This window comes from Opisthorchis viverrini, assembly GCF_000715545.1.
Source record: "Opisthorchis viverrini unplaced genomic scaffold opera_v5_67, whole genome shotgun sequence".
Lineage (NCBI taxonomy): Eukaryota > Metazoa > Platyhelminthes > Trematoda > Opisthorchiida > Opisthorchiidae > Opisthorchis > Opisthorchis viverrini.
In genome coordinates this window covers 488,591-513,814 of record NW_008751722.1, presented here as the reverse complement: position 1 = coordinate 513,814, position 25,224 = coordinate 488,591, and the positions used below count along the sequence as shown (strand labels likewise).

The window sequence follows — 25,224 nt, the reverse complement described above, 5'->3', positions numbered from 1 at the left end:
GTTTGCTGACTGTAGGGTTCCATATCAATACGTTGAATGATGTGTGTTACGGCACCACTCGAAAATATTGCCGTTCTGGAAGAAAGCCATCTCAATAGGCGTCTTAAAAGCGTTAACTCGATCACCAAAAAGGTAAGGTGATCACTTTCGTGGAGTTGTTGCAGGGTTTGCGAATTAGGATCGTAAAATGACGCGCAATATTGCTATTAGGGAATTAGCGCTCCATAATATAAGATGTATACCTTTATTGTAAATGGAGTGACAAGAACCAATCCTTCAGAAACCACGTATCTTTAGAATTCACTATTCCAAATGACTTAGAGTATTTCGTCGTAAATCCCACCAAAAAAACTTGGGACGTTACAGGTTCTGTCATCCTGTGTTGTACAAATCACCACTGTATACGCCCTAATTAGGATTTGTTCCATTTGCTTCAAGGTTTTTCTTGAACACGACACATCAGGCAAAACCTTCAATCAGTAAGATACTGAAGGTTTCCGGATTAATCTGATATTTGGGGAAAGGCAGTTTGACGTGATTCACAAATCTTACCGTTGGATGTTCGCTGAACAACAGGAAATTTTAAATTCATTTAAATCAGGTCTCTGGTTAAATTTGTTTACTGGTTACATTTTAAGAAATCATTCAGTCGGAACATGAGTTAATATTTGAGAACGCATGACTAACAGGCCATCTGTCCTCTGTTATTTTGTTGAACGGCTTATCTATTTTGAAATTCACAGTAGCATTCAGCGTTTAGCTACTGGGCTGAACATTGCATTTTCGCAAGGGCTCATCTATCGGGCTTAATTTGCACACATTCGCCATCCTCACGGGAAATAGATTTTTTTCCATTGTGAAAGCGAACAACTTGCCTATCATTTAGCTATACCAGTGACGACAATTCATTGGTTGAACCACTGCTTAGATATTGTTTTCACAAACATTTGACACACATACATTTGACACATACGTTTGACACTACGGTCACATTGTCGGCCGGGGATATTCATAGTTCGGTGGTGTACTTCTGTCTTCTAACGGGTGTGTGATGTTCCTGGAGGGCGATTCGTACAAAAGGCTAAATATTTAGGTCTGCTTGGTGAACAACATACTCTAGCAAGCATATCAAAGAGCTTGAATATATTTCTTTACATCTGTATTACATTTGGGCCTGTAGCTTTAAACTGTCTATGATTCCAGACACCGATTAACACATCCTAGGTGGGAACCGGCAATAACATCGCCAATGACGGCAACTAGAAGTCATGTCTCTCTGCGTTTACAATCAGGCAAATCAGGCCTGTCGCTGTCCCCATTCTGAAAAATGAACCATAACATAAACGCTAAGACTTTTGTAATCTCATTTACTCATTCTGGAACAAAATTTGACCACTTCTTACCTTGTGTAACTCCGAAATGTCCATAAGGTACAGCATTTTCTTTAAAAACGACGGTCCGGCATGTACAGTACATGATCTAACCGTTACAGATTTTATGTTTGATACATTCTTTTGCGTAAATCCTGTCTTACGACTAAAATCTTGGTTCCTGGTTGCCTTGAGGCCGATTTGTCGATGCTAAATTCAACTAAGATGGTGGTCGAAGATCCTAAGGGCTCTCAGTTCCGCCGTTTGAAAAAGCTAGGGGTCGCAGCCGTAGAGGTAAACGGCCCGTACTATAATTCGATACACGCAGACCTTGTGCTTCTTGAGATGCACACTACTGATAATTTACAATAAGTACACACCGGTTTTACACTGCGTTTCGGCTCTTCAGCGTAGACTGAAATCACCTGCACTTTGAAATCCCAACTGGAGATTCCTAAACACTCCATAAACTACTAACTCAGAAGAGAATCTGCGCCGTTTGGGTCATACTAATTAGGAACCCGACATACTTTTGTCCCTCACAGGATGCCAAGATTAAAAATGGCTACGATAATGACAAAACGCCTGATGCGCTATAAGGAGAAAGTAGTGAGAGTCGTTGAAACACAACCGGATTAAGATAGTTGTTTGCGCTACACTAGATTAGACAGTCATTTATGATTGACAGTGGTGAAATATCGTGCAGCATTTCACGATCCAATAGCAAAAATCCACATCTGCTTACCCACTGTAACATAGTATTCGTTGGAGCCTTTCTTGTTTGACTGGTTGTCGTGCACTGAACCACTGTTTTCCTCTTGACAAGATGTGTTGGCGTATTCGGCCTTTGCGACCATACCATCTTTGGATGCGACTGAACACAGGTGCTGAAATTGATCACTTGGAGCGGAACTGGTGCTGGTTGTGCAAGTATAAACACCACTATCAGTGAGTTTTGCTTCCGCAATGGTAAGCACCCATTTGTCTGGGGCTTTATACTGTATACGAATACGCTCATCGGGTGAAAATCGCCGGGTGCCGATTGTCAGAGGATAATCAAGGCCAAGTTTATTCCACATTACCTTGTGGTAGTAGGAAATCACAAACGAAAATATCACAGTCATCGTTTTTTCCCACGAAATAGTCACCTGTGATGATACCGACTTTTCGAGAGACGTTACTTGAACTAAAATTCTACATTGGACAAAGGTTTTGGCCTGGAAACAATTTTCGCAGTAGCAAAGAGCAAGCGGCAAGTTACCTAACACTTTACATGCAGTGGAGTTAGTGCTTACAGCACATCAAAATACATATTAAAAAACAACTTATGCGTTTCAAATTACGCAAGCCATTTGGCGAGGGCGCTTTGCGTCCAGATGCTATGGGACTATGGGTTTGGGACAGACCCATCTTATCCGCCGACACTACGCTGATGATCAAACTACCGGGATTAGATGTCAGCTGTGAGCAGTCTAAACAACAATTAGGAACAGGACTGAGTGATTTGGTTGGCTGGTCGTATTATCTCGAAACTGCTAGAAATTTGTTCTGCATCACCTCAGGTCAACGTCACAGTGGCTCATCTGGCAGCAGCGTTCCATGTTTTTCTAAACGTGAATTCTAATGTGACCTATCTGGTGATGGATTTTGTATATTCGCACGTTTCCGAGACGTAATTTTCTAATGGATGTAGTTTTTATAGACTAAGACCATGGGAACCCCCGGTTCATTCCGGAATTATTCTGTCTGTTATTGATTGTTTCCACGCTCAGGTAGAAGATAGCCGTTTTACTGCCATTTTTTTAAGGCTCCTTACCAGAAGAGGTATTACCTTCAATAAATATATTAGTTGACGTCTTAGCAAACAAGCATTTTGAAAATCAATCCTAATTTTCCCAAAAATTTCTTCTTCACTGCTCTTCACCAGTCAATCAATAAAACCACATCCGCATAACGCACTTATTCCAGGTACGAATTACTGCCAGCTGTAACTTTCATTTACCGTATTTTCAAGACCAGCCTCAAAGTTGCATTGATGAGTTTCTTCCTTGCAGCAACCACTGTGTGATATAATTTTGCAAGCCTTATAGCTGGATAATGTAGTCAAAATCTGTGGATATCGCAGTTTGTTGTTTACTTGTGTTCCAACTAGTATCGATAAAATTTGACCTCGCTTGACTGCTGAAATTCTGAAAAGCTCAAGCAAAATTACCTTCAATATGTTAGATGGATAGACCCTGTGTATACCGAGGTGATGACTAGGTGTGTTACAAAGATTTCCAAAGCATTGGGAAACAAAATAAACAGACTGAACGAAATTAACTGATGATTGCTTCCATGCTACATCGAGCACACTTCCTGGATTTGGAGATGTGGCGCACGTTGCAACTGACAGATTACCGCGTCTGCGTGATATGTACTCCAGTCAGTCGAAGCTGTTGCATTTTCGGAGCGCATTCTTACACTAGTAGTCCCTACATTATGTCTTCAAAAGCAATTCGTGACTTCTGGGAAAGTGACACATTAAAGAGTGTACTTGTACCTGCATCTCGTATAACTGCATCTCGCCTGCTTAAAACTGAATTTTATCGTCGCTATTCTGGCTTTTGGAACGAAACGCCGTTTCTGACAGAAAACTGAACCTCTCACGGTAAAAGAAATATGATAATCATTATCGGTGACCTCATTTGGAAGACCAAACATTAAACACAGAACTATTGTAGCACCAACCTTAGGGAGTCTGTACACATCCACTCTATCTTAAACTGTTGTAGTAATTTATATAGTCTCTCTTACCAGATAGGGCCCCCTCAAAATGCGACAGCGTAGGCGAATCGTTTCACCAGTATCGAATTTTACAAATCTTGGTGAAGTTTCCTCTGAGTTCCTCTGGTCCTTTTGCTTGTATCGAACACTGCTCCTTGTAGGTTTTTCTTTGATGGAATTTGGGCCATTAATCGCAGCCGGATTCCCGGTGGTCTGTAGCTTGTCGCTTATCAAAATATTTGAAGTTTTCAATGAAGGCAAATTGTAACCTGTGGAAGGTAGTGAATGTAAATGTAGATAACATAGGGCACAGGTGATCATTCTGGAATGAGAAATTCTGTCATACAAGTGCAACATGGATCATTGGATCAGTTAAGGATTAGAATCCTAATAAACGTCGAGTATCAAAATATAAATCGAATTTTCAATGGAAACTTGTTGTTTAAGATTCATCGTATTTTACGCTAACCGTCCGCTTATGAAAGGGTATGGTATTTGCAAAGTTCATTTTGTGAACGGTTTTGCCTCAGTTGAGGGGAATGAGTATTTGATTTTCTAAATCCTTCCAAGGTGACTCAGCGCCATTTATTTCACATTCGCTCCAAACTGAAAGTCAATTAATTGACAAAGTTCCGATTGACATACTTTGACGGCAGCTCGTAATCTTTTGGCAATAACACCTAATCCGGAAATTCGCTGCAAGCCATCCGCAAGTCGATCACAGAGACGCAGACTTCAGCGCAGGTCTTGTTCAATTTGATGTACCCCAAAAACATTCTGAGGAATCAACTCGGTAACTGGTCAGCTGACTTGCAATCATTGCGCCCATATAGCTTTAAAAGACCGGATGTTGGTGAGTGTCTCTGATCAATGGGGTTTGGAATGTATGTATACCAGCAAGCTTCTAGGTAAGCAGAGCTTAAAGCAAAAAGTGTAAGTCACAACTGATTGGTGGATTTCCGTTTTTCTCAGAAAAATGCAATAGCCAATGTGGGCAAACTATAAATGTACTAGACGGGTGAAATATCGATGAAAAAATGGCTGAGACATTGACTTCTATCCTACTTGAAGGTAATTCATTTTAGCATAATCTCGATATAAACCTGTCTATTTATTTTCAGCAATCGAAGTGGATATACTTTCTGGGGTTTAATACCCATGGACACAGAGCCGACATGCCGACAGAGCACTAGTTATTTCATAGAAAACTATCTGTCTTCCGCGGAGTCTGCCTTATGTTTATTCGGCCCCCAATTAGATATCTGAGTTGAAACTTCGTATTTGGCTAGTAAACCCTCGTGACCTTGCTATGGACCTTGCGCCTTGCTGCAAAATTACGTTCACTTAATTAATAGGTCATAGTGAAAAGCACGTCAAGCACATTTTTGTTGTATATTGCAATCACCTACAACTAAGCAATGTGTTTAGCAGGTTTCGAGTTCTGTGGAGCTATGTCGGAGGTCCTGACAGGCGGGCCAATCAACTGACTCAGCTAAGGTATGCAACCGGGTCATTGTTCGAGCCGTCGGGCTTAATAATCACATCAGATCTGTCAAGCGTGCGCTGGTGGAGTGGCGGTGACATGTTTGCCTCGCACGTCAGATGTGTAAGGGTCAAATCCCGCCAGTCAAGGATATGCGCCGCTGATGACCTCAACTAAGTGCAACCTCCTTTTCGTATGGATGCGCCAGGAAGATTGCGTTGGGCTAGAAGGATGACTGTCCAAACGAGAGTGATCCGAACACATATTCTACAAATCCCGCAACCACACACAACTATTGAAACGAATAGCTGTTGAATGGTTAATGGGTTTATAAAACATACATACACACCACATTCTTGCAAATGTTATAGTTCTGTTTTGGGGCAAGTATATTGATTCTTCGACATAAAAGCGTGAAACGTTTTTTGACTAATGCTGGTGCCATTGAGCGCGCAACCTTGGTGGGATTTAACCATGATTCCTTAAAAATCTCCACCCATTCATTCATTTCACACCATGGACAATCCTAAATTCCAATGTTGCTATGGAGAAATGTTTACAAGTTGGACAAAGGGAGATGTTTTAGGGCTAAAAAGCTAAGCATTGAGACATACGAGTACCTGTATTATGGATGTTGTAATGATTCCACTGTATCCGTAAAAAAACAATTCGTCTTACGAATCTCACACGGACAACAGGGTGTCATTTTACATTAGGTATCGACCTCAGGAGATCGGTTGTTTGAGGCCATCTGTTGAACTGATCAGTGGGAAACCTATTGGGTTGTAGTGTTACCGTGTTGCTGATAATCTACAAATCGTGGACGTTTGAAACAACCTTACCTTCTGCGCACCCATAGGCAACAGATATATTCAAACATAGTCGAAACGCTTTCAGCGTCCTACATAACGCTCAGCCCAGGCAATGAAAGCGCGCAGTCCAATTAGTCTAATAGAGAACCCCTAAAAGCAAGACTGCAAAACTTTACAGTAACCGATGAAGACTTTATGAATTTGCAACTTTTTTCGCTGTCGTCAGCCCATGTTCTAGTTCCAAGCGCAGCTTCTGTCGCAACCTGTCGTAACTCACCTGGAAAGATCAAATGTTTATATTTTCATCTATCATGAAGAACGTTTATCCCGTTTCTTCTAAGCACGAGAATAGACAGTAAGGTGTCCCCTCTTGTTTTAACCACCTGTTCCTCTCATACACGAAGCAATACTATATTTTCACCGGTCCTTGTTGGGTGCGCTTGTATGACATTAAATGTCCTTTTGTTACGACAAACTATGTAAATAAATTCAAATGTGAAATTGCACGTGCAAGCATTCCAAAACTGTTTTCAACTTATCATCCAACACTTGAATTCTTATAGGTACCGCACTAGTAAATGATACGTTCTTAATAGAGTGAAGATTATCCCCACGACCGATCGTTTCCGCTGTAAACTTTTACTTGCGTAAAATATCAAGTTTTCTTCTTTGCACGATATAAATGCTCCTTGTGGATCGTGATGAGTGAGACATTTTCGATCATTTATACCTTGTACCACACACAACACATTTTGATCCACACGTTCAACCAAGCAACATCTACTTAGAGACTGTTTTCTGCTTCATTGCAAAACTCCGCACAGCTCACTGAAGTTGATATAAACAGTCTGGTAACACAAGAGAATTCGGAAATCATCTTGACATTTGGAGCTACCCACTTACATACTAATTTTTAGATATTGGGCCATGCAAACCATCTAGTTGGATGATTCAATAGTATGCAGAATGTCGTTTTGCGAATATACAGTAAATCAAAACACTAGTCAGATTAGTCGAACTTCAATAGTTGCGTGTTGGGTGAATACTGTTGATCAAAAGCGGAAAACGTGGACATCCGAATATTCCTCTCGGCGTCAACACAAACCACACTTCTAGGCATGAAACTGACCACACAGAAAAGTGCAAATAATTACCACGCCTGCCAGGCTGTCCACTCCAGTTGCAATATTTTTTGCCTGATATGCCTCTTATCTAGTGAGCGGAAGTGCTTTGCACGTGAAAGTTTGCTTTTGAAATTGGGTATGCGCAGGGCTATTTGCTCACGTCCAACCTGGCTTATCATACATCGTCCGGGGTACCATGCTTGTTGGCTTGTTGACTAGTTTGTTTCCTGACCGACTGGTGTCTATTCGGCCCGGAGGTTCGAATCACCGAAATTACCTTTTTCAGTTACATTCTCCGTAAGCATTCTTTCTTCATATTCACGCCTCAATATACTGTAAAAGCAGACGGGTAGGCAACTTCCGACAAGTAAAAAGGACAGAGTGAGGCCATCGAACCTACGGTCTATGATATTTTATTTCCATTTCAATCTCCAAACCTTACGTGGTTGGTACTTTGGCATCCAGCAAAGAAGAAAAATCGCTTAAATTATGGCACTTCGAGAATAAGTTGATTCGGTGACATTAAGACCGACCATATCTACAAAATATGAAGATCGACGGATGACCAAACCTACAGCCAGTGCCCATAAGACCAAGAGACCGAGAAACAAAACTCGCACCTCGTACCTAGTCCACGGCAGATATGAAGCAAACCTAAAACTAAAAATCCAACTTAAAACCAACCAGTCGGTGGGAAAACCAACACGAAAGGTGACCAACTAGGCGAGATTGTTCTGGGTGACTAAGTCATAAATAAACCTATACAGACACTCAGCCACAGAATTTTATCCGCAGCGGAATTCCATCTACAAGGCTCTGATATTGTCACTTGAACTGATACCGAAAGGTCGACAAATAATTTAGGAAGCTAAGGGAATAATCGAATCATCATCGTCCAGGTGGATAAGGTCGTCACATCTTCGTTGGTGAGACCAACTGACAAATTGTCTCTTGCATCTCAGTTCCGTACATACGAATGTTGAACAAATTTGTCCACACACTAGTTAACCACATTATGCTCTCAAACGTTGTTTTTCACTAGTGAGGCTTCAATTGCTTTGGAGCAACTAAAACACATGGCAACATTGCAACGGACGGTAAATTAGTTTGAGAATATTAGCACAACTCATCTAATTATATTATTTCATTCAGACTTCATTATATGTCTCACATACCTGTTATGCATCATCAACCATTTACAAAAGCTGTCAGCTTGACAGGTGCATAAATAACATAGTTGAGTTGCACTCGAAGGCGGAGCTTTTACACTTGGAGAATCTACACAAAACCCACATCGAGTCACAGTCATACATGTCCCACCCAACGCAGCTTCTGGTGCTGGACGCCTTCTTTATTGGAAATACCTATTGAACAGCCAATAACTCGCTCCATAATTGCCTCGTTAGTGATTATCCGATACATGCCCACACAAGCTTTGCTTGAAACAACGCTTTCCAAACACCATAAGGCGCTTCTCGAACAGGCCAAGTCTCACAGCCATACAACAAAACAGTCCGTTCTGTAGACTTAACACCCGCCATAAGTGTCTCAAATTAGCAAGCGCGACTTCAAGATGTGTGTATTGTCCCCATCTGTCACACTACAAGTTGAACTATTGCAGCTTTCAAGTTACGTGAAACAATCCAGTGCCTCTCCCTGAATTATAAATGGCGTGTTCAGTGACTGTATATCCAGGTGCATGACCTTACACTTTGTGAGTGCAAAGTGTACGCCAAAGGATCGGAAAACTCTAGTCAGTTCATCCAAAATCATTCGTTGTTTTGAGACCTCCCATAGTTGGCTCATTAATCGGTCGATCACGAGATGTAATAGGAGCGGAGAGAGTGAGCCTCTCTGATTGGACACCGCATTGTGTAGGAAAGATGCTGTAGAGCTCGGCGTATATTCTCAAACGTTTCAAGTCTTAGAAACACAGCTGATGTTCAAGAACTTCCGATGCATTCTTTGGTGGGTAAGCGTTTCAAGAGGAACAGATCGGTCAACCAAGCCGAATGCGCCTCGTAAATCCAGGAATACTAGAAATGTGGATCGTATACCGATGTTCTAGCATCGGAGTGTGAAGATTCGGTCCTTCCAGGCCGGAATGCCGGCTGGGATATTTCTCCGAGATTTAAGCAGTACCACCGTTTGTTCCGATAACGAGTGTTTGAGTGAGCCTGGTGGTGCCGTGCAACGGGCAAAATTCCAAGCACTATGCAAACGGGTGGCAATGTCGTCCCCGTATGTAGTCACAACAGATGGTGGAGCAGTTGAAATCGATTCTTGAAGACGATTCTGGTAATTTCGTCCGATATAGTGTGAGTTTAGGGTTAGACGTTGGCATCATGGTTGCAGTTGGACTGTCAGCGAACCCACAACTAGACAGGAGGACGACTGGGGTCCCCAGCCAAAGCCTTTTACTCAAAAGCCGAATGCCAATGCAGTAGAGTTTGGCGGGAATGCAAATGCCTTACCATTTCTACGAAATGAGTCACCAAATGTTGCAACCCCGAACCAGACCTCAAAACACTAACCGACCTTGTACGAGAGACTCTGTGAGTGTTGCATGGACACCCTCCAGTATATCTCTATGGGTCGTCGAGGTGCGCAAGCCGTCACGCCACTGTAAGGTCCTGGAGAACACAGTTGATGCTCGGGAAGCTTTCTTCGTTCACTTTAGCCAAAGGGCTCAGGTATCACATGGAGTTACCCGTTAAAATTATGAAATCCGAACAGAAAGTTGAGTTTCTCTGTGAGTGCTTAATTGTGCATAATCCATTTAAACGGGACTTCTTCGGACAACGAGACTACATAAAGCCGTGAGTTTGAGACTTAGCTCAGTGAAAGCAAACTTGGATAACATAAGCAAACGGGCATGCTTAATATATTTATGCGTCAAACTATGAGGTCATGAATCGAATCTTCAGACCACCGTTAATTAGCACCTGAATAATAAAAATGTACCCCAGTCAGCTACGCATACTTTAACCTAGGACAGACTCTTTCCATATGGCTGGTTTTTGCAGCCGACGTCTATTTATTGTCGGTATTAATTTGAGTCTCCGTAGTTCAGACGTGCGCTTGCCAGTAACATTCGGTTCACAATGCTGCCTGAAACTCGTGATACGTGTGTCAGTACTGACTACAATAAAAACTACTTTATGCCTGCGTATGGTCAGCTATTGCTACTTAAGTGGTTTCCAATAGCCGCTCACGAAAAGTTTTTTCTAGTCACCTTTTCAAGCCCATATACTAAGTCTGTAAGTAGGGGGCACTTGAGCACATGACCGGTGAAAATTTTTCGTTTAATGAGCATGGAGGTTACAGAGTCATTTAATCAAGTGCATCACATGTTTGGTTTGTTTTTTTATGCGTAAGTGAGGAGCTGCTGATTGGAAAGCCCTAAGAAATTCATGAAATGTTTAGTGTTGGCTAAATCTAGATTAACACATCCTGAAACAACGAGCAAATTTTGGTGATTAAAATATTGAACACCATCTAGCAAATCCAAGTTTGTTTCCTTTAGGCCACCTTTAGAAGAAGCTGGACATTGCATAAGTGTCGGATGGGGCTCTAATGTCTGAGGAAGAAGTGTAATGTGCTACGCAAATCTAATCGTAAGTATTCATTGTCCAGTTTTGCGTTTTTTCACCCATGACAATGCATATTTTCCCGAATAAGGTGGTTCCCTATTTGGTTTTCCTTAGTGAAAAAACTCACTCTCCATATGTTCATTCTGCCCCACCCCTGTTAACCATTCAATTGAGTTGAAAACGGGAACACCAAACTCCCAAAAATTGCATCTCACTGTGGGCCAGTATTATTCTGGACTCTGTAAATGTCTGGTGTTTTGCACAAGAATTTATAGCTGTTAAAAAAGAATGACCGGGCAATCCCAAAAATATTCCAGTATATATGTCCTCTATGCTATATCACCGATGCTTATTTGTGAGATGAGAACTGAATATTCAACAGAAGTAGTGACGTAGGCCTATTATGTAAGGTGTTACCATTCTTAGGACCAATTAGTAGTGCACTAATCATTGGAGGTTGTCGTCATTTTGGGACCATACTTTTTCTACATAGGTGTTCCGCTTTGAAAATTTCCGCCCATCGTGTCAACTATGTATCCAGAATTTTACGGAGGAGTTTGTGTATCTGGACGTACATATGACACCGCCTGACCCACAAACCTTTTGTATTTTGATACAATTAAAATGAAAAAAATACTAGGTTTGAAAACAATATGCGGTGGCATCGTCCAGAGCACGGTAGGGAGTCTGATATAAGTTGGAGTAGGCAATATCCGTCAGCACAGCATGTCTTTTAAAACAAGAAATGCCGTTGATTGAAGAAGTTATCCAAGTATGATGACATAAGAGGAAGTAAACTTTGATGGCGAAACTGGAACTGTTTTAGATACTACTCAGCTTTAAACAGCATCCAGTTTTGTAGCGTGCAACTTTCCCAAATACTGATTTCTTCTTTTGACTTTAAAATAAGTGGTTGTTCACTGCTCTCGATTTACTTAACTACCTAAAAGGCCCCTCAAATGATTCAAAAACTGCTACATGTATCTAATTCTAAGGAGCTATTAGGCAGTGCAAGAAGCTCCCCTTAGTTGACGTGATCATATAAGCGTTCGGCCCACTACGCGTTCGTAGAAATTCCTCAATTCCCAAGGCAGTGTTCAAAAAAGCTTCTAATTTTTAAACCATTTTATCTGACCATCCTAATAAAACAAGAGTGCATTATTAATTTTCTTATCTGCTGACGGATTACTTGATGCCGTCAAAAATGATAATATAGCGCCAACCAACTAAGCGTTCAAAATAGAAGTGATGACCATAATTCAAAATCCATCGTAAATAGTAAAGTTAAAAATCCCACGACTAAAACTGGATTTATATTGGACCTTGTCACCACTAGTGCTGCTGTCCGATTTGAGTTGAAATTTTCGAACAGTGATTCAAACATGGTTGAGCACGTGCATCAGAACCTTATAAAACACAACAGTTGATTTGCAAACATTCAGCTGGACCTTGGGTAATAACGAGCAGCATATTGAAACCCATAACAAGACCGTGAATTTTATTTTCGAAAAATCTGTGCATCTCACATGAGGAATCGTCGTGGGAGGTTAGTTAGCACTGTTGTATATTAACTGACTTTTCCTGTCAATCACGTCGAAAATCTCGGTGGTCTAACGGTCTGTTTTCCATATCACTTATAGTGTCAATGTTGCTCAATTGTATGAATTTTCTGTGGTCTGGAACTTCATCGGCATCACTCAGTTTCATGATAAACTATGCCCCAGCACAGACCATGGGTAAACGCCATGAAAGACACCTCCAAAAATCTAGTTATCCGTATTCCTAACATGGAAAAGATAATTCGCAAAACAGAATGAGTAATCAACTCATAATGGCAAATTATGGTGGTAATCATTAGCTTACCGATGCTGATTTAACTCCAAATCTCTAAGTTCACTTAAAAGGTCAAAAACCCAGACCGCGTTAAATTCTTTGAAGGTCGATTATTCACAAACAAAATTGTCAATTTGATGTTATTAGCTCTCCTGGTTAACGGATCGATTCGACACGTATTTATTGTTAATAGAACTTTAAAAATAACAACGTTAACCTGGCGTACGTAACATTTCCGTCTTGGCATGCACAACCAATTTCCTGTCCTTTTTAATTCTTCGTAAGAAAACACATGTTTTTTTTGTCTGGTGACAACTGTGGCGTCCCATCATCCTGCCTACCTATATCCTCGCATTAATCAATGGTAACCTAGCGCGCGTGCAGTCGTGGATTCTGGCATATACCTCTAGACGGTAACTCATGATGGAGATTTAGTCAAAAATAGGGACAAATGAGGCACCCACTCGTAAACTTTAAGCGTTAAGTTTTTTCGGCTCAAGAATTTTACCGATAAACAAACTATTTTTAGTTGGAGACTAGTTTTTCAAGGCCATTTGTCTGAAATATTTGGGTTTGATTTGAAACTGAAAAAAAACAATATTCACCCTGAATACCTCGCCCGGAAAAATTTTTTGAGACGGCTCGGCTAATTGAAAACTGTGAGGTTTTCCATTGCAATGGAAACACGCGTTTAATCATAGTAAAACCGATAATTACTTTTGGCTGCCATGTCGTAAAGGGTTCACGAATAAGTGCTTGGTTGTTAGTCATATGTGTGCAACTTAAGAGAGCGCTAGCTCACTAAACGATAGTATGTTTAACATTGTTCTGGATTATCCCAATTGTAAATGCGGAAACGTACGTCTTTTGGAGGGGTCAGAAGGTATTTTGTCGTTGGATTTTCGCATTCAAGTTCACTAATATTCAGCAGCCTTAGAGCTGCGTGGATCTCATTTACAACCTTTTGCATGCCCGTCTCGAAACCCTTCGCACTTGGTTCGGTAGAGACGCGAAACACTCAGTCATCCCAGTGCACCAATTCAGGGTGATGGGAAGACCCGGTTAACAGGATTCCACCAGATAATTTGCCTTCCCTGATCCTTTACACAAAACATTTGAATACGCTACTGTTCATTCTGCTCAAACTGAGTCCATAAAATACTTTTGGACCGAAAACCCATCAATTTGATATGTTTCGACAATTTTCAATACATCTAAACGCATATTCGGTTTAGAATCAGCGGCTCGAGAACGACATCCGCATTGTTTTCGTAAATGCTCTGGAGAGATGTTCAGAACGATTGATTATTGCATCACAGTGTTTTATATCATATATCTAAACAAAGTAATTTGTACCATGCAATTTGTGAGGCTGAATGATAAGAATGACGTTAGAAAAAATGGTTTATAATTAATGGGTGCCGTATTCGACCGTCTTTTATTCTGTGCAAACGGGGAAAAAATGAAGAATCAATATTGCCCCAGTTTTACTAGCACAAATCACACTTTTGGGCCAGAGATGAGTGAAATCTGAGTTATCGAAGTATATTGCGTGCCAAAAATTATATCAGCTCCATTCAGCCGACACCTATGCACAAAACTACCTACGTATCAGTCACAGTAACTTATTCAAGATGACTTGAAGTGCTTAGCCGTACACCTGCTTTTTATGGCCGAATTCAGTCTTACGAGATGTGAACTGGTTGTATTTAGCGCCGATAGTCGGACAAATTGAACTAGTTGATACAGAAAGCCGGTCAATTTCCGTTTAGCTTCCACCTTAAAACTCGACCAACCTCGGAACCTAGTCACTTGGCCTGACGAAGCTTTTGTGTCAAAAGCGAGAAGTTGCCCAGCAATAAATCTACCAATTGTCACCAAAAGTTTTCGAAAACTCCGTTTAGCTTTTCTCTAAGCGACCTGAACATAGCAATAAATCTACCGATTGTCACCAAACGTTTTCGAAAACTCCGTTTAGCTTTTCTCTAAGCGACCTGAACATTTCCTGTAGTGGTAACTGAGCACACAGCCGACCTTGATAAAGCAGAAGGCAGACTTTCTAAACCACTTCCATTTAGAGTCTAGCAATCGCCAGTCGCAATTTGAACAGTTTATTTCCAAACTTTAAAGCCCAATTCCTAGGAAAGATTGTGAAATCCTGAATGTTTCGCATCAATATTCCACAAATGCCACGTCCTGTCAATTGGGTTGTGATCCTGTCTTGTGCAGGACAACCCAAACTATTCGCATCAAAATGCCCTCCTACAGAAGAAGTGGACTAAATTTATTACTCGATTTTTGCACATTAGTAGCTTATTGTGTATTCTGCTTGACTTACCACCGTCTGTTGTCCCTAGTTGGTTAGTTTTCCCAACACTATGAATTTGGATTTACATCGCTCTTATTTGAATATTCTGCCCCATGCTAACGCGAACTTTTGGATTAGCAACAGTCTGATGTTTTTTTTGTTAGAGTCTCTTCCTGAATCATACAAGCGGCCAGCTGAACATAAAAGACAGAGCTCAAGTCAGCATTTTACTACTACTCCAACAAAACAGTGTAAAGTTTTGTCAGGCAAGTAAATTAAGGCTTAGTAGTCAGCCCACCACCTAGAGAGATGGAATTACCGACAAATAGATGCTACTCAGGACCTACAAGAGATTTGGTAAATCCGATGATTGGAACCTATAGAATAATAGTTTGATTTGCTGTAGCAATAGCAGTAATTATATGTGTGGCGGCAAAGTGACTGCGGTCTGTCAGAAGTGTGGTATTTAAATGCTGAGCACGTACACTTCTGCTATGCTTTAGTGCTGTATCAAGCAAGGTACAGTACGTCCCTTTAAACTAATAAATCAGGGGAACGTTGAGTCTAGGTGCTTGCAAATCGTAATTACTTGCAACAAATACGTTCACAGAGACGATTACCAGACAAAACAATTACTGATGTAAAATTAATCCTCGTGAGTCTCCTAGAAAATTGCCTACCCCTGGGGCAGACAATCCAACGACAAAAATTCTGGGGAGGCATTTTCGTTCTGCAACATCTAGCACACCCCATAATATTTCAAATTTATAATAAAGTTGTTCTGCCATTTTGTTTTATTGAATAATGATTTTTGCCCCAGCGGAAGGCACTCAAGCGCGGTCTACCTGATGTTAGTTCAGAAAACAAGCGGGAAGACAAGAACTTTGACTCAGCTCAAGGACTGCAGTGTTTCACCAAACAAAATTAATTAGTTATTTTTGAAACATATAGTATAAATAGCTTACTTTAATTAGGTACGATCACTTCAAATGGTTTGTCTAAAATCAACTTTGATACATCACTGGTAAGTATTGCTGTTGAAACATGGTGGTTTGGTGGTCGTTGGCTTGCTCGCTGAGCTGGACAATTTGATTGCAAACGTTTCATTACCAGTCGAGGTGAAATCATCAGTGCGTTATTGTGGAGCGTATTAGTGTGTAGCGGTGGGTTGGTGGTTGTGCTACGCTACGCACTACTACGCTCCACAATAACGCACTGATGATGCCACCTCAATCGGTGATGAAACGTTTGCAACCAAATTGCCCAGCTCAGCGAACAAACCAACGACCACCATCTACGCTACCTGAGCTACAGACGTTTTTCTCTATAGAAAACATGGCGCTTTGGTTTGCGAATCAGGGCTGGCTGGCAACATTAGAGTTTTTAGGTCGGCACAATTTCGGCCGCAAATGTCGGCCCTACAAATACTTAACCCATTATTGTAGTCCGTACGGGAAGCATGCTTAAGACTAGTATGTAGAAAACTGTACCATTCAATAAATTTCACAAGTATCGAATCAAACAATAAAGCTATGTTGGAAACATTGTAATTCAACAAAAATAATGAGGCAATATAGATTTTGATTTATTGAAATGGATAAGTTGAGCACGAATGTTCAAAACAGACAGACCCGCAGTTAGCCTGGTGAGGAATAACAATATGATATTAGGGCCCACAACGGTGTCAGTAACGTAAGCAATTTGCAAATATGGCAAACTGAGGACACAAGCCTATCATCAATTTACTAGAAGCACTGCATACCCAAGCAGAGATTTCCCAAAGTAGAGATTTCCCAAACGCTAAAGCCTAGATATTCTTTGCTTCTGTTGCGAAACACACTAGCTTTTCACATGTTGGATTACACTCCACCTGTCACCGTACTAAATTGGCTGGGAAGTAATCAAGATGACAAGTTATTTTGCGTTGGTCTACCAGAATTACAAAGAACCCATCATGTTGCATTCATAGTTTTTGAAATGACGGCTATCTACCATGATATAAACGTTTTGAAACGTTAAAATCACGAGGCAATCCAGGTTTACGTCACTGGTCTTAGGTAATAAGACTCCAAAGAAAGCGCTGGATGGTCACGGATTGAAACAAATCCTGCAGGTTGGAGAAGCCCAGAGTTTAGCCCTACCAAAAAATATCTCATGCAATTCTCATAAGTGCACATTTTTGGCCTTGAAAATAGTTTAAAGTGTCATCCTACAGGAACAAAACATATTATGGGTGTGATGTTAATGCAGAGAACAGCATTTAGGGTTTCTCTGTAAAATCGAAGAATCTGCAATATAATACGAGAAGATACACCCACGTATAAAAGGGAACCTCCATGTTTCGAACATCGTTTCACCATTCGTCTGGTTTATTTCAGGAAAGTGTAATGATTATTTTGGATTTCATTTTCTTCCGGAAGTGTGACTATGAGAGGTTCTGTAAGTAGGTGTAATTGTCCTGCATCAGCCTCCCTTTTTTCAAACTCATCCCAGTATTTTTTGTTAGTTCCATTTTAATGGGTGGAAACTTCTAGGCAAACCGGCATCCGGTACTACAGTTCTGGTGAACAAGGTGGACTGTCCAGATTGACTTCAGAGACTGTCACATTTGATGTGAGGGTAACTCGATGGTAAGTCTAGTTAAGTTAGCTTTCTCAGATCGACGCTCTGTTTCTGTAGAAAAGACAGGAATGTAAGTAATGCCCTCAACACAACTTTGGTTAAAACTAATAAGTGGGCCCACAAATGCATATCTTTTAATGTATTCATTAAGTTACTAATAATGCGACTGGTGATCTAAAATAAGTCTGGAAGCTCTGTTCATGCATGTGAACATTCTCATTTGTTGGACATCTCCTTTGCTTGCATTTTCTAAAAGGTTTTCCGTATATGAACTAGGTCAATTTCTCTTGTATTTATTACAAGATGAGGGGAAACTAAGTTTTAGTGAAAACCGAATGCCACCCTGAAGGGCAGCACTTCGAAATTTCATTGGCAGCATGTTTCCATCGAAATGTAACATATACTTTAAGGCGTCAATGTTTGGTTGATTTTGTGTGACAGGCGAGTCTCGTGACCATCTTTCACTCTCACGTGACAAGTGCAGTTACTGACAGCCAGCTGATGTAAACATCAATGTTTTAACTAAGTTATACAATTCTCAATGCCAAATGATAACGGACGCAAACGTAGAGCAATCTATGTAAGTCTTCTTTTAAATCACGGTTCGTCACACAAATAAACGTGATCAAGAATACTCTGGACAGCTCTCATATCCTATTGTGCTTGTGGGATGAAACGTTGCAAGAAACGAGCCTATTAAACTGGCTCGTATTACGTGCATCATCTGTGTTACCTAATTAGAGAGCTTTTGACGTAAAAACCACTAGATGATATCGACATCCCACAAGTGAAAATGATTTGTTGGAATATCTTGGAGTGAGACATAAAATACAGTTGCAGACAAAAACTGGTTTAAAACAGCAGGGATGTGAAGCAAACTATATAAATATTATACCAGTGGAACGGATACATCACATCTGGGTTTATAGTTGGGTAAGAGGATAAACAAGTGGACACAAGTATATGGCCAGCTGAACAAATTTATAAATAGACAGCAAGAAAGAAAAGGAAAAATCAGAAAGAAAAACTATCAGATTGGCAGAAAAGTGAAATACAAAAGTCACTTATTTTCTGGATCACAAGGCAGAAGCTTGTAATCAAAAAAGCACGCCGAAGTTTAATTTCTCCCGGCACACTTATCAAGGCGTACTGAGGAAGCCGTTGGATTCAGAAAAGTGGTTGTAAGTGGGGTGGCATAGTGAGAAGAGCGCGAATACACTGGCCGGAAGGTACGTTGTTCGACTTCGGGCTCTGTAACTCGACATCCCCTGACCAGGCTTGGGCAACCTGGCAGTATCCTAGCTTCCTTCAGTGAGCTTGGCAGCTGGACATCGAAAGGGTGTTACAGTGAACAAATAAATGCTGGGTTATAGTGTAAGTCTTAGCGACCGAACGCCATATTAGTCCTGACATCCTTATGTAAGTGAAAATACCTAATAAATTACAGCACTCATATAATGAACTTCCACACATACCGCATAACATCACAGCCAGTCAGGAAGTTAGTCATGCGATGGGATAAAAGTGACAGAATCCGACAGACCGACGAAGAACTAGACAAACGTTCAGAAGAAGCACGAGCACACACAACATGTGTACAACGAATTCCAATTGTTAACTCAGTTTTGTTGGACATCACACCAAATGATTCGTGGGGAGGAAAACTGTCTAAGTGGTAGGTTGCGTAATTCACGGGCATCACACTACCCTGGGGATTGAGCGAAATTCCAGCCACACCGACATATTTACCGATTATGCATTAGTTCAGCGACAACGAGGTCTGTGAAAAGCCAGCTTGCTAACACTTAGCCCACAAAACATACGGCCATTTCCCTCAGCTACGAATATTTCCCCAAAAACTTAAAAAATGGACACCGGAATATTTCATTTTGTTTTCGGTTAGATTACAAAAGTTGATTCAGTATTTTTAGGACTCGCTTAGTGTGCCTAAATGCTCATGTGTGCGTCCGTGTCTCACTGTCAGCGGGATGATACTGCGTGCGTCTCTCGAGAAAATAACACTGAACTGCTTATGTGGGAAAGTCAGTACCATTTTTTGCAATATCCCTCTGTAGTGTCTACTTGCTGCGATAACCCAACTACTTGCCAATCCTTACTTCAGTGGTTGCACACCTCGGAATACTTTCAACAGATGAGACAAACTGTGTTTATAGCAAAGTGCATGTGCGCACTGTAGGACAACGAATACCTGTTGTTTACTGGCAGTATATAACAATCCATCGTAATCACATGGAACCCGTGATGTCTTTTGCTAGATTTAAGGTCCAGGAGATGGAATGATAATATATTCCTTCTACTCACCGTAAAGCCAGTGATTAATTTGCAGATACTTAGTGCCGCTATGTATGTAACGTTGTATCACAAAACGCAGAACTGTGCCAGCTATCAAAACACAGAATCTCACCAGGCAAAATCAGTGGGACTTCCATGGTATCAGTGATGCTCCCCACCGCACTAGCAGGCAGTTAGGCAACCATTTGTTTTTAGAATAGGGTGGACTACACATTATTTAACACCCGCCAACTGGCAATTGCTCACAGTAATTGCAGGAACTTCGGAAATCTTAGTTAGTAGACCAGCTTTTTTGGATGATTTAGGACCAAAGCCTACAAAATCTACATTAATTTGAGCCTTATATGTGTCGACGTAATGTAGTACCGAAGGTAAGTTAGATTCTTTTGCCAGTGAGGCGAACCGTACGGCCATCCACTCAGTCTGAATTCTGGAAACAATATTGCATCCGTGCACCAGGTTTGATTTAAATCTTCTTCGTCAGTGTGTGGAGATTTGAGATGCATATGGACATCACCAACTGCACCTTTATCTAAACAGTAATATTCGAAGAAAAATAGCGGGCAGGTCTTTTGCACTGCATTATAGAATTCATTCGGTTTGCGTCCACCAACCTTTAAATACACACCAGTACTCATGCCAAATCTTGAATGAAAATAGCCGCTTTCTCATTAAACCATGATTTGACATCTTATATACTGTGATAAGGAATATTGCTTACAAGTTTCTTCTGCCCCCTGTCATATCATTCTCAAGTAAAACTTCAAATTACACAAAGCATTAAAATGCATTGCCTTGGCGCTTAGTGTTGCAGTTTGATGAATGTATAAATGCCTGAGGTTTACTGATAATTTCGTAATGAATTACTTATCTTTACGTCGTTCTGCCGCAGAGCAGTGTGAGTTATCACGTCCTACTCGAGGCATCCTTTTAAAGCAACTTTTATCCTCTCCGTTTCTTCAAGCGAATGAAAATTTCGTATATTTATTATTTAAACACCACTGACTTAGATGGTCATCCCTTTGACCTCCTTAGGTTATCTCGGTTATCCCGACTTGAAATAAAGTTCCGCTTGTCATAAGATTATCCGCAATTCAGCCATTATATATGTACTGACCTGAAGACGACAGCCCTGAAACAAGAATGTTCGTCAATGGGATGTTGTTCAAAGGGATAAGAGCTAAATACAGGACATCAAAAATATGACTCGACCGTGCAAAAATTAATCCATCAACCCGCTTTTATTCCCTCATGGGGATAAATATCTCTGATAAAGACATAGCTATTAGAAGAGCACTTCTGATTTCCGACAAGGTTCTGGAAGTAAGTGGAAAGTTAAACAACAGACGTCCAAAAATACTCTGTGGTTCTCTTTAGTTAGAGGCGAAATTCTTCAAACTTTTTGCTTGTGAAAAACAAGCTGGGAACTACAGAAAACGAGCACTTGCGCAAAGGATTATGAAAGGTCTGCTATCAGTAAATTCAAGCCAGCCAAATTTGCCTAAAATATTTATCGAAAGCAAGAATTTTACATATCTAGAAGGTTAAAAGCTTGAAGTAGTGCAAAACATTACCTGTTTTCGGCATTTTAATATATGTGGTTAGGAACATGATTGATGCTTATTTGGGTTTCGAAATTTGGAGATATGTGACAGTGCGCCAAAATGGGTAGTTTCTTTCTGAAAATACGTTTTAAATTACAAAAGGGTGACCAAAATAATCCAAGGAAATTCATGCAACAGGCTGACATCTGGTTATTCAGCGTACCTCTGCAGTATAGATTTCCATGTGGTGTAAATAAATGGCCGGCCTGTATCACATGTATTAAAGATGTGCGAATCGTAAAACACCACTGTCCGCGTGAGAATGGCCAGGGTATGGGGTATTCATGATTGGAGGGAAGATAAGATCCTATATTTGGTCTAATGTTTTATCATACCTTACCTTAATAGGTGGCGTATGAATCTTTAAAACCTGTTCAAACAATGAATAAAACCTAAACTTTAATTTACCTAAACCGTGATTAATGGCCCTTTAATCATTTGCTAAAGACATCTGAGCAAAATGCTTAGGATGCGCTTAGAAATACAGCTCCATCACTCCTGGATAGGTTGGTTTCGTACACTTTTCGCGCTGAAATATGTATCTACAAATATATATATACTTAAACTATCCCTTAGTTACTTTATACTTTCCAAATTGAAGACTCAAAATTTTGTTTACATGTTAAAACACCCGTCATCATGTCAACAAATATGCCGTCACTAGTTCCATTATGAGTGGAGTTGTCTGCAAAGCCATTGATGGTTCTACAATATATAGTTCTGTCGTTTACTGAATATATTGATCCACACGAGATACTTAACACCTACTCCCATTTAGAGTGCTTTAATTTTCAAACACTTCCAAAACCTGTTGACGTTTTCCCATTATTTTTTTCAATAGTCGTTGCCAAAACTGTGGTAGAACTTCGATCTGTGGAGCAACAGCATCAAACATATAGGTTGTAATACACTAGATTGAACGACTGTTGCCATGAAATTTCACCTAGTCACAATCTGAAAAGTTGCTGAATATTTAGTTCTGAGGCACTACTGGCTTGCTTGGCAATGTTTCAAACTTTTTGACTGCACAAATTTTGTATAAATCTTTTGACATCAACTGAGAATGCAATTTTTAAATCCGACGAATTAGTTCATGGTAAGTGGGCTTGTACATGACTAAAATATTCTGCGTATACTTTCATCAAGCTGGATGAAATATTAATTGAAATTGAAATATTCATTCATTCATTATTACTGAATCAGTATTCTTTAAAATCCACCGCTTATTGCAATGATTAATCGATTTCTGGCAAAGATCGGTTGATCTTAATCTACTTAATGTAATTTGTCCTTATTTATTCTTATTTCTGGAACAATGCACGCATCTGCTCATACAAGATTATTTATGCACTTTAGGGTCTATGTAAATTGCATTACAGCCGTTTTTAGATTGATTTGATCTGCCGACATTGTTACGTATTATCTGCTGGACGCAGTAAAATGCAACTCACTTTTATTGAAGTAGTTATTTCGTTTTTCGAATGGTGAATTCGCCCGTTCACTGCCGGAACTGGTCTTTATGGTGGGCAGACCTGAAGCAAGTTGTTGCCCACAATACATGAACACGTTGATCACAATTAGCGCGTTTACGTGTTCAAAGTGCATGATTATATTCCCCGACATGCTATAAATCGTTTAAGCTGGTATCATTAATACGTGTGGTGATATTTCCTCTCAATCCAACTCCGAATCGTGCATTCTATAAACCTGATACATTTCCTGGAAAGGGTCTTGCAAATAGCACCGTCATCCAATCATTATGTAGCCCGTAGGTGATGGATAAGTTGCTGGACATCCAATCGTTGCCGATTACTGGTCAAGAAATGTTCCTTCACTTACGACATTGGCGGAGAGTCTAGTGAGCGACAGGACGAATGGAATACCTAACTTTATATAATCTATATGCTATCAAGTGTTATGCGTACCCATCTACATGTGTGTAGGTAGTCTCTCAAAATATGTCAAGAAAATTTCAGGAGTTGCATACAGTCCATTTCTGATAAGTCGCTACCTGACATGAGATCTGAGACAGACGGGAAACCTGATGTCTTGTTCGGGTGTAAGTTGCCCACCCCGGCTGTAGGGATCAAACATCAGTCACAATCTTTTGGTTTTGAGCCTTCCAAGCGGTTTTTGAGGTGCGCAGTAATGAGCACTCCAGGATTACCACGGTGCACCTGGTCTTTTCAGCGTAAATTTTCTGCACTTGTAGGGCAAACCTGATTTTCTGTCCACTGTTGGATAGCCCCTAATGTAACTCTAAATAAGTAGTTCAACTAACATGCAGACGCAGCCCCCAGACTAATAGGAACAAACGATTTCTCTTCGCATTTTCTCAAGATGTTAGATAAAGAAGGGGCTGTCTATTCCTGTGTTTCTGATTTCACAAAGCATTTTACGAATACTCTTGTGTTGTACAACATGTGTGCATTCTGATGCTGGCAATGGCTTCCAGCGTAGCATTGGGGGAAGCAACCTGATGGAAATATGTTTAGTAAATGGGCAAAGTTAGAGTTCTTCCAGTAAAAGTTAAGCTTTTGCTGGAAAAGGTTGTCAAAAATATTTCAGTAATGCTCATAGGCTCGTCAGTAGTTTTCTAGACGTAGTGCTGGGTCCAGTTTAAAGCTGAATAAATTCCTGGGGAAGCGCACCGCTATAAGCTTCACTAGAACATTGAAAAAATATGAAACATGGAATTTTTAGGTTACTTTCCTTGACTGCGAACGGGAAACGCAAATGGATATGGTTGGCTGCGTAGCAAAACACAACATGATTGCAAACTCTTAGGTTTAAAGATTTCACTTGCAAGAAAAATAAGACACTTAATATTTTTATACAAACACCAGTAAAAAAAAACAACAAACAGCCATCTGTGCATAGAAAGCATGAGTGCAACGTCTTCGTTAGAAAGAACAGGTGATCAGCTATTGATATCACGCAAACCGCTTCTCGGATGTCTTAACAAAACTCATAAGATCCGTCGAAAAAGGAATTCAACGACGGTCATTATTTAATAGTTCACTATTTTGGAAATACTAAGCTTCTGTTTAAACGCACTGCATTTTATGACCTACTAGGTGGGGTTTGTAGAACCGGTTTCTTTGCATAAAATTCGCTATTTTGTTTTTTGATTCATGACATATGGTGAGGTAGCACATTTGAACCTAGGGTGAGTAAGACTTGAAGTACTATCTTGAGGTCTACAAACTTTGGAAATATTTATTTGACTGATCTAAAACAGTCCGATCTCATACCGTCTTATACGCAAGACTTGATACAGGAAACCACGTTAGACAGTGTCCCTCCAGTGGTTGCTAGCCCTTGAGGCAGAAGGAGAAGACAAAACGGTGGATGATGTATCTTTCTGATGCAGTGACGATTCTGCCATGTTGAGCC

The 25,224-nt window shown here is 40.4% G+C and overlaps 1 protein-coding gene across 1 annotated transcript in view; it reads right to left on the bottom strand.

Annotated features, from left to right (window-relative positions):
• The window catches only part of T265_04153 (hypothetical protein), a gene marked incomplete at both ends in the record, with an annotated part of 44,148 nt that extends 20,586 nt beyond the window's left edge, over positions 1-23,562 (bottom strand). Inside the window, 3 exons of the mRNA XM_009168823.1 lie at positions 2,081-2,449; positions 4,167-4,405; positions 23,280-23,562. Of these exons, the coding sequence (XP_009167087.1) occupies positions 2,081-2,449; positions 4,167-4,405; positions 23,280-23,451 (780 nt within the window). The remainder of the gene's footprint in view (positions 1-2,080; positions 2,450-4,166; positions 4,406-23,279) is intronic.
• Between the last annotated feature and the right edge of the window lie 1,662 nt (positions 23,563-25,224).